This window comes from Orcinus orca, chromosome 8 (assembly GCF_937001465.1).
Source record: "Orcinus orca chromosome 8, mOrcOrc1.1, whole genome shotgun sequence".
Taxonomy (NCBI): domain Eukaryota; kingdom Metazoa; phylum Chordata; class Mammalia; order Artiodactyla; family Delphinidae; genus Orcinus; species Orcinus orca.
In genome coordinates, this window is record NC_064566.1 from 84,564,787 (window position 1) to 84,576,703 (window position 11,917).

At 37.6% G+C, this 11,917-nt stretch overlaps 1 protein-coding gene across 4 annotated transcripts in view; it reads left to right on the forward strand.

Annotated features, from left to right (window-relative positions):
* ELMOD1 (ELMO domain containing 1) overlaps nt 1–10,343 on the forward strand; it is a 110,851-nt gene extending 100,508 nt beyond the window's left edge. For all 4 annotated transcript variants that reach the window (XM_033413424.2, XM_049714118.1, XM_033413425.1 and 1 more), the window contains one exon: nt 8,932–10,343. In XM_033413424.2, the coding sequence (XP_033269315.1) occupies nt 8,932–9,104 (173 nt within the window). In that variant the 3' untranslated portion in view covers nt 9,105–10,343. The remainder of the gene's footprint in view (nt 1–8,931) is intronic.
* The last annotated feature ends 1,574 nt before the right edge of the window (nt 10,344–11,917 follow it).

The window sequence follows — 11,917 nt, forward strand, 5'->3', positions numbered from 1 at the left end:
ATCTCATTCTGAAAGCTGGAAAACAGATTAAGTGGTAAATGATTTAGTAGTCTTGAGAGAGCAAATCCTTTACAGGTGGCATGGAAAGGTAAGAAGCAACCTGATTTATTCCACAGGACTCCCCAAAAGGTTCAAGAATTGGCAGCATTAGATATCTCAGAAATGAGGGTTGGGCTTCCCCGGTGGTGCAGTGGTTGAGAGTCCGCCTGCCGATGCGGGGCACACGGGTTCATGCCCCGGTCCAGGAAGATCCCACATGCCGTGGAGCGGCTGGGCCCGTGAGCCATGGCCGCTGAGCCTGCGCGTCCGGAGCACAGGCTCTGCAACGGGAGAGGCCACTTTTTGGCCTTTCAGCAAAGGCCAAAGAAAAGAGGCCTTTTTGCAGTGAGAGACCCGCATACTGCAAAAAAAAAAAAAAAAAAAAGAAAAAAGAAATGAGGGTTAACATAATAAGACCAAAAATAGCAAGATTGCTTGAAAATACGTTAAGAAGCTCTTAGAGGCCTAAATCCCCTTCTCCAGGAGACAGCTTCTGTCCTTCCCCCTCCTCAGCAGAGGTTGGTGTACTTTACAGGGAGAGAAAAATAAAGGGTCTCTGGTCTGATGAGAATCAGGTACAGCTGATGGCAAACCATACTGAAAGTGATGATGAAGACTGAGACCCAGGCTCCTTCTCCTACCCAATTCCTATCACTTTGGCAAGAGACTGACAAGGGCCTTCTCTGAAATCTGAACATCCCAAGAGAAAATAGCTGAAGATGCTGACCTCTGGGTCTCTCCAGTGAAGCAGCCCAGTCATATCACTCTACAGTCATGCTCACCATCAACAAACCCTCCCTACATGCTCAGAGCTTCCAATCAGCTTTTAATCCAGTTGGCTTTTTATTTAGTAAAAAATACTTACAGGTAGCCAACCAGATGTTTGAGTGTGATGGTTAAAAACATGTCCTCAAATTCTTTGATACTCCTCCCATTAAAAGGTAGATTTTTTTGTTCCTCTTACCCAGCCCAACTGGGCTGACCAGTTGGTTGACCAAGAGAATAAGCAGATTTGACACTATGTGACTTTTATGGCTACATTAGAAAAGTATTTCATCTGTGGATAAAGAAGATGTAGTACATGTATACAATGAAATACTACTCAGCCATAAAAAAGAATGAAATAATGCCATTTGCAGCAACATGGATGCAACTAGAAATTATCATACTAAGTGAAGTCAGAAAGAGAAAGACAAATACCATATGATATCACTTATATGTGGAATCTAAAATATGACACAAATGAACCTACTTATGAAACAGAAACAAACTCATGGACATAGAGAACAGACTTGTGTTTGCCAAGGAAGAGGGAGTTGGGGGAGGAATGGAGTGGGAGGTTGGGGTTAGCAGATGTTAGCTATTATATACAGAATGGTAAACAACAAGGTCCTACTGTATAGCATGGGGAACTATATTCAATATCCTATGATAAACCGTAATGGAAAAGAATATTAAAATAAGAATGTGTATATATATATGTATGTATAACTGAATCACTTCGCTGTACAGCAGAAATTAACACAACATTGTGAAACGATTATACATCAATAAAAAAATTTTTTTTAAAGAAAAGGCTTTGATCTGAAGATCAGGGATTGAGCTGCCTTTGGAAGCATAAGCCACCATGTAAGGTATCTGATTCCTCTGTGTTGTGAAAAAGTCCAGGACATACAGAGCAATCATATGTAGGTAATCTGACTGACAGCCCCAGATGAGGTCCCAGCTGATAGCATCTACCACTAGACTTGTGAGTGAAGATGCCTCTAAATGATTCCTGCCACCAGCTGTCAAGTCACCCCCAACCTTCAGATCTTCCTAGTTGATATTCCAGGCATTGTGGATCCGTCCCTCCTCTACCCTTTCTGAATTCCAAACCCACTGAATTCATGAGAATATTAAAATGGTTTTTTTAAGCCACTGAATTTTGGAATAATTTCTTAAGCAGCCCTAGATAACAAGAACAGCAAGGAAAGCCTCAACCATGAAAGAGGGTCTAAAACAGCTAGAAATAAAGCCACTATAAAGAAACAGAAACCATGCAGAAAGAAGAAAACTTCAAAAATACGTATCATTAATATCCCCAAGAGATAAGAGAAGAAATTGCTACTATGAAACAAGAACAAGGTGCCATAGAAAGAGCATTCAGAGAATAAAAGAGTGTTCTTAGAAATTAAAAATCAGATAACAGGAATGAAATCTCCAAGAAGGATTAGAAGATAAAGCTGAAAACTTCCAGAAAGTAGAAGAGAAAGTATAGATGAAAAATATAAAATAAAGGTTGAGAAATTAAAGGACCATTCTTGAAAGTCTTATAAAAGGAGTGCCAGAAAAAAGAACAGTGAAACTAAGGGGGGGGAATCAAACAAATAAATCAAGAAAAATTTTCAGAATTGAAGGATGACTTTTCATATTTAAACTAGTAAGCACCAGGATAATAGATTAAAATGGATTCACACTCAGGTCATTGTGAAATTTTAATACATAGGAAAGAGATGATTTTAAAAATTTCCAAATCTGTCACATAAAGAATTGGGAGTCAAGATGACATTGGATTTCTCAACAGCAACACTATATTCTAGAAGAGAGTGGAATAATGTCTTCAAAAATTTAAGCAAATATTATTTAAAATCTAAGGGAATATGATTTCCAATTTTGAATTCTATACCCAGTCCAACTTACCAATTAAGTGTGGAGTAGAATAAACAAAATTTTTTGAGTGCAAAGTCTTAAACATTTTACCTTCTTAATTTTACCTTCTATAATTATAAGGAAGCTCCTGAAGGATATTTTTCCATAAAATAAGAGAGTAATCCTAAGAGGAATAAGTGAGGTACAGAAAGCAGGAAATCTATGAGAGAATAAAAGAGAAGAGAAGAGAAGAGGGGAAGGGAGGGGAGGGGAGGGGAGAGGAGAAGAGGGGAGGGGAGGGGAAAGGATAGGAGAGGAAAGAGAAGAGAATCTTTGAGATGAGGGAAGTCAAAAAATCAAGCAATGGAAAATATGTTATTTAGAGCTATGGAGGTCAATAATCAAAGAATCAGCTGGAACAGTTGAAATGCTGCTTTAAGGAAGCAGGAATTAGGACAGGAAGTGTTGCTGGGTTTTTGTTTGCTCTTTGTAACAAGACTTATTAAACTATTTGACTCTATGTATAATTTGATGCTCAACATAACTAATTATTAGAGAAATACAAATCAAACTACAATGAGGTATCACCTCACTCTGGTCAGAATGGCCATCATCAAAAACTCTACAAATAATAAATGTTGGAGAGGATGTGAAGAAAAGGGAACCCTCCTACATTGCTGGTGGGAATGTAAGTTGGTACAGCCACTGTGGAGAACAGTATGGAGGTTGCTTAAGAAACTAAAAATAGGGCTGCCATATGACCCAGCAATCCCACTCCTGGGCATATATCCAGAGAAAACTATAATTTGAAAAGATACATGCACCCCAATGTGCATTGCAGCACTATTTACAATAGCCAAGACATGGAAGCAACCTAAATGTCCATCAACAGATGAATGGATAAAGAAGTGATATATATATATATATATATATATATATATATATATATATATATGTACACACACACACACACACACACACACACACACACACACTGGAATATTACTCAGTCATAAAAAAGAAGGAAATAATGCCATTTGCAGCAACATGGATGGACCTAGATATTATCATACTAAATGAAGTAAGCCAGAGAAAGACAAATATCATATGATATTGCTTATATGTGGAATCTAACAACAACAAAAAAATACAAATGAACTTTTTACAAAACAGAGATAGACTGACCACAGACATGGAAAACACACTTATGGTTACCAAAGGAGAAGGTGGGGAGGGATAAATTAGGAGGTTGGGATTAACATATACACACGACTATATATAAAATAGATAACCAAGAAGGACCTACTGTATAGCACAGAGAACTAAAATATGAATATGAAAAAGAATAGACATACATATGTATAACTGAATCATGCTGTACACCTGAAATTAACACAACATTGTAAATCAACTATACATCAATAAAAAGTAAATAAAATAAATTATGTATAAGTTGAATGAAAAAGCAAATTTTAAAATATATACCTCTTTATGACTTGTTAATGGAAAATGTAAGTCCCCTACATTTGTGATTACAGCCCCTACTCTGACAACTAGATGATTATATTTACTCCTGTAACAATTCTGACCATTTCCAGCAAATAATATTGAGGTTTTACTACAGATCAGATTCTGTGTTGAGGAAGACAGACATCTAAACAAATAAAACACAGTGGGAAGAATTTTGTTATTGAAGAAGTAAAATCTCACTCAGTCTGGACGTCAGGGAAAGCTTCCTAAAGCAAATTCCATTTTCCATGAGAAGTGAAAAATAAGTAGCAGGAAATATAGCAGTGGTGGCCTAGTGGTCCAGCGAGAGGGAGTGGCACAGGCAAAGGCCACAAGACAAACAGTATGGTGGATTCAAGGAATAGAGCATAGGATTTGGGGTGGGGGAGGGGTGTCTAGAGATGACAGTAGTAAGAGCAGGAATGGGGAAGGGGGATATCTTGAAAGAGTTTTGTAAGCCATTTGAAAGAGCATAAACGTAGATAAATAGGACCACTTGCTTTGTTTTTCTACCCCTCGTACTTACCCTATTCTATAGTTACCATGTTCCTTAGGGAAGCCAGGGAAGCAATTCTGAGGGAAAATAGAATGAGTTTAGTTTTAGGTATACCAGGGGTGGGTTCCTTTGGGGCAAATAGTTGGCATTCTAATGAATAGTGGGCATTCTAATACAAGGTTGTGGAGCTCTGAAGAATTACAAGGGCAGATTTGGGATTCATTAGCATTAAGGAGAAAATCAGAGCCATACAGTGGGGAGCTCTTGCAGGAGAGAATCAAAGTTAGAATCATAGGAATTGACATATAAGAACAGGAATATTTATTTTGTTCATGACTATATCCACAGCACAGAACCTGGTACAGAATAGGTGCTCAGTAAATATTTGTTGGATGGATGGATGGACGGATGGATGGATGGATGGATGGGAGGGAAAAATATTGGCTGGTGTCCTTTTCAGGAGAAAGGAAGTCTAGTTACTCTGGAAAAATTTGGCCTTGTCCTGAATTGATAGGCTTCCAAGAGAATCTCAACCTGGGTGAGTAAGCAAGCAGTGGGATTACTTTTTTTTTAAGGCCCTCACCAGGTTTTAGAAATAGCAGCAATCCCATTGTGGATTGGGGTGAGGCAGAGGGACTCAGGCCTCTCTTGAAGAAGCAAACTGTGCTCTGAATTCGTTGCTCATCTATCAGACATGATCAGTTTTGCACCTCTTCTCTGTAATATTCTTGCAATTACCTGTGTCCTTGTGTCTCTGCAGTCTACTAACCGAATGCAGTGAAGCAAAACCAAGACACATTCAAGCAACAACAAATATGCTGCAGTCTTGGGTTGGAAAGCCAAATTATTATTCCAAACAGGTATTTCATCTAGATGAAAGAATATAAGAATATAATAGGTCTATCATTTTGACTTTACAGTATTATTCAGTGAGCACGGCACTGCCAAGTTAGTATGCTATGAAAATCACATTCAATCTAAAGCTCCACTGAACAGGCAGCTGCATTGAAATAAAGTTAGGTTAGGTGTAGTGAGCAGAAGGAAGTACAATAGCAAGAAGGGAAAAAAGAATTAGCTTTTCTTTGACCTTCAAAAGAAGGAGCTATTCAGTAGGAATAAGAACCAGAAAAAGAGAGTACACTGGAAAAGGCAGCAGATTTCAGGTACTGGCTTCCAGCTTCCAGCTATAATTGTGTGATTGTACACCATTCAAGTATCTCTTCTAAACCCAATGTCCTCATCTGCATTACCTATTCCATAAAGCTGCTGTAAGAATTAAATAAGAGACTGTAAGCAATACCCTGACCCCTCTTTCCTCCCTCTGCTCTTCATGCCATTTTGTTAGCTTCCTTAGCTAGCAAATCATCATCTGAAATTGTCTACCTTTGTCCCTCTCCAAGAAACTGAGAATTGGGGAGCATAAGAACTCTACCTTTTTCTTGTATCTGTTACATATTTGTTAATTGGCAGATGGGCCAACTGATCAATTTGCCAAATGAATTTATGAACACTCTGTAATGTTATATAAATGAGTGGAGTTTTATGATTATGATATGTACCCTGGAAGCCAAGCCACCATTTCTACATTTTGATTAAAATCATGTTATACAGTGTCTAATTATTTTTCTGACAGGATAGAGAGAGTCCTAGGGAATCAGTTTGCAAGATTTACACCTTGACTTTTGTAGCCTTGAGAGGAAGGAGAATGGTGTTAGATTATTAACCACCCCTCTCCCTTCTACTCCTCTCCTAGCCTGTCTTTTAAACCTTTCAAAATGTTTTCCTGTAGTTGCATGTAAGGTAGAAAAAGGGTGAAACCAAAGAGATCTGTATTCTTCTAAAACTCTATGCTACCCTAGATCACTTCTAGAATGAGAATGTACATTGTGGAAAAGTGAATTTCTCATTAAAGTATTTTTCACAGTGCCTACTTATTATTGTCAATGGAGTAAATAACTTATTAATCATGAGGTACCAATGAGATGCTTTTAATTCATCAGTATTGGAAACCTGACTCTATATACAAAACAGGTCAGGTATGTTTATTTGAGCTCAGAAGCAAAGTCAGGAAAATTATGTGTGTATTTTATATAGCAAGGAAGAAGAAATTATAAATGATCATAGATTTTATTTAGAACCATAAAAATTATAGCATTCAGAAAGAAACCAAGGGAACTTAAAAAGAGGGCATCTTCTAAATCAATGGATTTCATACTTCAGTGACATGAGATTCATCTTACTGAACTGAGATGTCTGGTTGAATCTGGGAGGGTCTTCATTTTTTACAAGTACCTGATGCCATTCTTGGGATACTTTAGGATGGATAGATGATTGAACTCTTTTGGTTGAATAAGATACTGAGATGAGAGGAAAGAATTTCTGTTAGTGTGTGCTGAAACAACCAGGATGATAAACAGACTCCAAGTCATGGCATATGAGAAATGGTAAGAAGAAATGGGGATGCTTAACCTCATGGCATAAAGGGCACTTCAGATACTTGAGTTGGAGAAGGATTGAATTTGTTCCAAGAAATATGGGGCAAGAAATTTTGGCCCAGTGTGAGAAAGCACCTCTAAAGAATCAGATTCTTCATTCATGGACCAGGCTAATGCTAGTGTTGTCACCAGAAAAGTTCAAGACTGGGTGCTGCCACAGGGAATCCAAGCATCAGATGGATCAGAGACAGATGGATGGCTCCTGGGATTGCTGATACCTCTGATCTGGGGCTTCTCTGATATGGTCACGTTCCCACTACAGTGGCAGTGGGCCCTGGTTGGTGTAGCCCAGAGGCATTTGGGTGAGGGTTGGTATGTGTTCCCGTCTGAGATGTTAAAATCAGTCAATATGTTAACTTGTGTTAACACAGATTAACAAAATGTGTTAATGTGTGTAGAGAGCCCAGAGGCAGTCCAAGCCTAGAGGAAATGAGTCAACCCAAAGAAAAAATAAAATAAATTCTCTCTCTCCTTACTACCCTTCCTCCTATAGTTGAAGAGAAAGACCATATACTTTAAGATGTACAAGCATACTTAAAAATGTCATGAATGAGTAACCAGGTAAGTTTGTGGAAATAGACCCACATCTGGCAGTGTGTGTTGGGGGTAGGAAGGAAGGTCATTTCTAATTTTGTATTACAGTGAGATATGAATAAAGGTTTTTAAAAATCTGTTTATGGAACTATGTTAAAGGTTGTCCCATAAGTAGCTAGTTACCAGAAAAATAAAAGCTATTGAATTGTTTTTACTATTAGAATTGAGTATGTTTGTTCCAAAGTTCTCTTCCCCTGCCCTCTGTCATCTCTACTGCTTACTCCTTCCCATGAAGGTGAAGGGCTAGGATTTAAACCAGGTTTCTGGCTCCAGAATCCTTCCTCTGAACTATCTTCTACTGCCTTCTAATGTTAAGACAAATTAAAGCTTGTGTAATGTTTGGTTTCCATTTTTCTAACTAGTATTATTTCCTTAAATACTTTTTTCTTATTATGAGACACTTGAGCTTGCTTTTGCTTTACTACATGCAAATACTTATTATTGTCTTTTAAAAAGCTATTCACATTTCAATTCTAAATGAGGAGGGAGGGGTACAGTGGGGAAACAATACAATAAGTAGGTTCTCATATCAAATATTTAACATTTATTCCAAAAATGTTCCCAATCCACATAACATTTTTGAGACAAAAAAGTATTTGAATATGAAATTATGCTTCAGAGCAAAGATGTCTTATTAGCAATTTCATATAGTTTAATGACCACTCTATTGTTCAGAGTTGATTCACAGTTTTTATTGTCTTATAATAGATTGTCAGAATGCATTCTTTTGATTTGTCAGGGTAATTTAAAACTTTACTCAAATCAAATATCAAGAGAAAAAAGGCTGAGTGGAGTACTTTTGAAAAATCACACCATTATGTTAATTTAATCAGGAGGTGAAGAATGAAGTAGTTACTGTCAACCTTTCAAAATATGTTCCAGTTGTTACTCATATTCTAGAAATGGCAGAATTGACTTTTCTTCCTGCTTGAGCAGAGTGAGAATAATTCTAGGACCAATTGCAAAAATCTTGCAGGTTGGTAGCTTCCACTGCACTGGTTTTTAAAGAATAATTTTAACAGTAGTGTTTGCTGTATTTTGATCTTGTCTTTGAGTGACATGGTTGCTGTTAGTTGGTCTGACATCTTTTTCAGCATTTAGGGTGATTCTGAATATGATTAAGGATTTTTTTCCCTTGCATTCTTGTCACTGTCTTATCTCTAACAGGCTATTTGATGCACGAGTTTCATAAGTTTTGGATTGAAGAGGACCCCATGGACATAATGGAATTTAATCGTGTGCGGGAGAAATTCCGCAAGAGGATCATAAAACAGCTGCAGAATCCAGACATGGCATTGTGCCCACATTTTGCTGCCTCGGAAGGTTTAATCAACATATAGTCAGTCACCCACACTGGTTTTAATGGATACCCCAGGACAGTGCCTCATTATTGTGTTAGATCTCTGCTTAGGTCCCAGCTCACACACTGAATGCACACAGTGATTGTATGCATGCCTGTTAGTACAGTGTCTTCATATCTTCGTCATAATTACCAGATCCCCAAATACCACAATTTCTGCAGTATCTGTCATCCAGTGACTGCTCATATTGTGGCATCATGCAGTGTTACATCTTGCTTTGACACCTGGTATGGAGAGAGTTTTCTATTTTTTTAAATTGGCTTCCTCTCCCTCATAATTTAGTGTTGAAGAATTGTATTTCTCTAGCTGTATTTTATATGTAAAAGATTTAGCTGAATTTTGTTCTGTGAAAGCCTTTTAATTTATTGATGTTTCATGACTATAGCTGCTAGCTCTTCAAGCCAGGTTCATGCTTGGACCTCATTCCAAAAAAGTATGACTTTAAAATAATACAAACAGACACATGATAAGACAAATCATTCTTGCAAATACTGCTGCACTTCATGAAAATGTAACGAGGCTAACAAGAAGCAAATTTAGGTAGGTGCTGGGGTTTTTTGAAGTACCGCAGAATTATATTGTAATTTACCCCCAGTTGTAATTGTGGCATAGTCATCTGGACATCAAATTATTTTATTCCCATAATTTTACTGGCTTGGATGCCTAAATATGTTTATGATGCTTGGAACCTCAAAAAAGAAGTATGCACACTGCAAAAGCTCCAACAGCTTTTTCACTGCCTGCCTCTTGCTGAACTCAGAGTTACACCCTGGCACTGTTCTGATCCAGGCATCTTTGCTTGGGGCACTGAGTGGTGGCTGGTTTGTTGTCTATGTCAAGAGGTAATATTAAAAAACAATTTGCAAGAAAATGTGTTGCAAGAGAAGAACCTGAGCTATGTCATTCTGTAATATTTCTTGAAACTAATGACCTTGTCTTTTATCAGTGGAGGAAATAAATTGCTTGGAAGGAGAACAAAATCAAGTCATTTCAAAACTGCTTAAAATCATTTTAAAAACCATGATTTAGTTTGGAATTAATTATGATTGTAGTCTGTTGAATAGTATTTACCATGGCATTTCATACCCATGGTATTTTATACCTTCTGACTATCAGTTTTAGTATTATTAGATGTTTGTGTACTCACTTGCTTATCTAAGTGAATTTTGAGTACTGCCTAACTCAGTTATGAATAAATTACATGTCATTCTACTGTAATGTATAGTGTATTTCATTTTAATATTTTTGTGCTTGTACAGCTTCTGAATATGCAGATATGTGAGTGGGTAGAATGTCAGACAGACAACCTGAAGCTGAATATAAATCATGCCATCGTTCAGAGTAATCAGGTGTGAATTACAGTATGTCATGTCTGAGAGACTGCTTTTATTTAACTAATCTTGAGGCCTGGTGTTGCTTTAATGAAAGAATAAGATCAAGCTTTTCCTTTGCAGCTTCCTCTGAAGCCTGATTTGTCTACTGCTAGACAGCTGATATAGAAAACATTAAGGTGCCTGTTGTTTCCTGGTCCATTCTAGCTCCTCTGGGATTTTGCTGTTCTTTCCCTTTCAGCTGTATGCCAGGTGGAAGGATTTTGCATTGCATCTTTTATAGCCCTGTGTCCTTTCTTAGAATGGGGAAGGGAAGGAGTTGGTTAAAGCATGATATATACCATGAGTAGTGACAAGAATAAATATTCCTCTCCAGAGTAAGTGAGAATTGTGAACCCAGTAAATGGCCTGTCTTGGGAGCCCTGAATTTGCTGTAGCTGCTATGTTATGAAGGTGTTCTTCCATGTTCAGTACAGCCTTTGAAGCCGCATGTATGTATTGTCTCTTCCTATCCACTATGGTCCTGTGTCACTGACATGGCTTGATAATATGTGGCACCTATACCAGCTCATGTCTCTTCTGTTCAGGTAGAGATAGTTGATGGTAACAAAGCTAGGAGCTTTCCCTCCCAGCTCCTTGAATGATTTCTCTCTGTTGTATCTTAACATGGATGAACAAGCTGTGCCAGCTCCTTCTAGTTCTGAGTATTATTAGATTTCTTATTTGCACCTCTTTGTGGAAGATGCATTCTACCCTGTAATATGAAGTGAGGCAAGAAAAAAAAGAGGAGAAGCTTTCAAGGCATTAAAAAAAGTGTGATGTGTTTGTGTTTTTCCCTTGAGCATTTTTAGTTTGCTTATACTTCATTGAACAAGAGTTGACCACTTAAAATGTAAATTATGTAGCATGCTTCTACCAAGTTTTTCAAAACACTACTTGCTATGATTAAAAACACATTCCAGTTTGCACTACAGAAAGAAAACTCTTTGAAGCACCATTTCTGAAAATTATGACTTCAATCTGACTTTCCTTCTCACAGTTCTTGTTATTGTACTGAAAAAAATATTTTTTGCTTGGTAACGTACCATCTTTCCTATTTGAAATGAAGCTTAAATTTATACCAGACCTAAAAGAAAGGTCTGGAAGATATATCTTCCAAACCAGGACACTTGTGAGAGAAAAAAAGGATGTTGTTAATAATTTCTTTTGGACAATAGGGTGAACTGGGACAGTTTGAGGAAACTGAGATGTTAGGTGACTGAGAGACAAAGAGACAGACATAAGTAGGGATCATCCACCCACCACTCAATTAGACAAATGCAACCTAATTTCTTCACTTTCTAACCTCTGGCAGGAGAAGTACATCATAGGGACATAGACATTTTGATGTATACTACCCAAAATCTTAAAGACCCATCAGAGGTATGGGCTTGGTCTGAGCTGGAAGGTCAGCTGAACAGG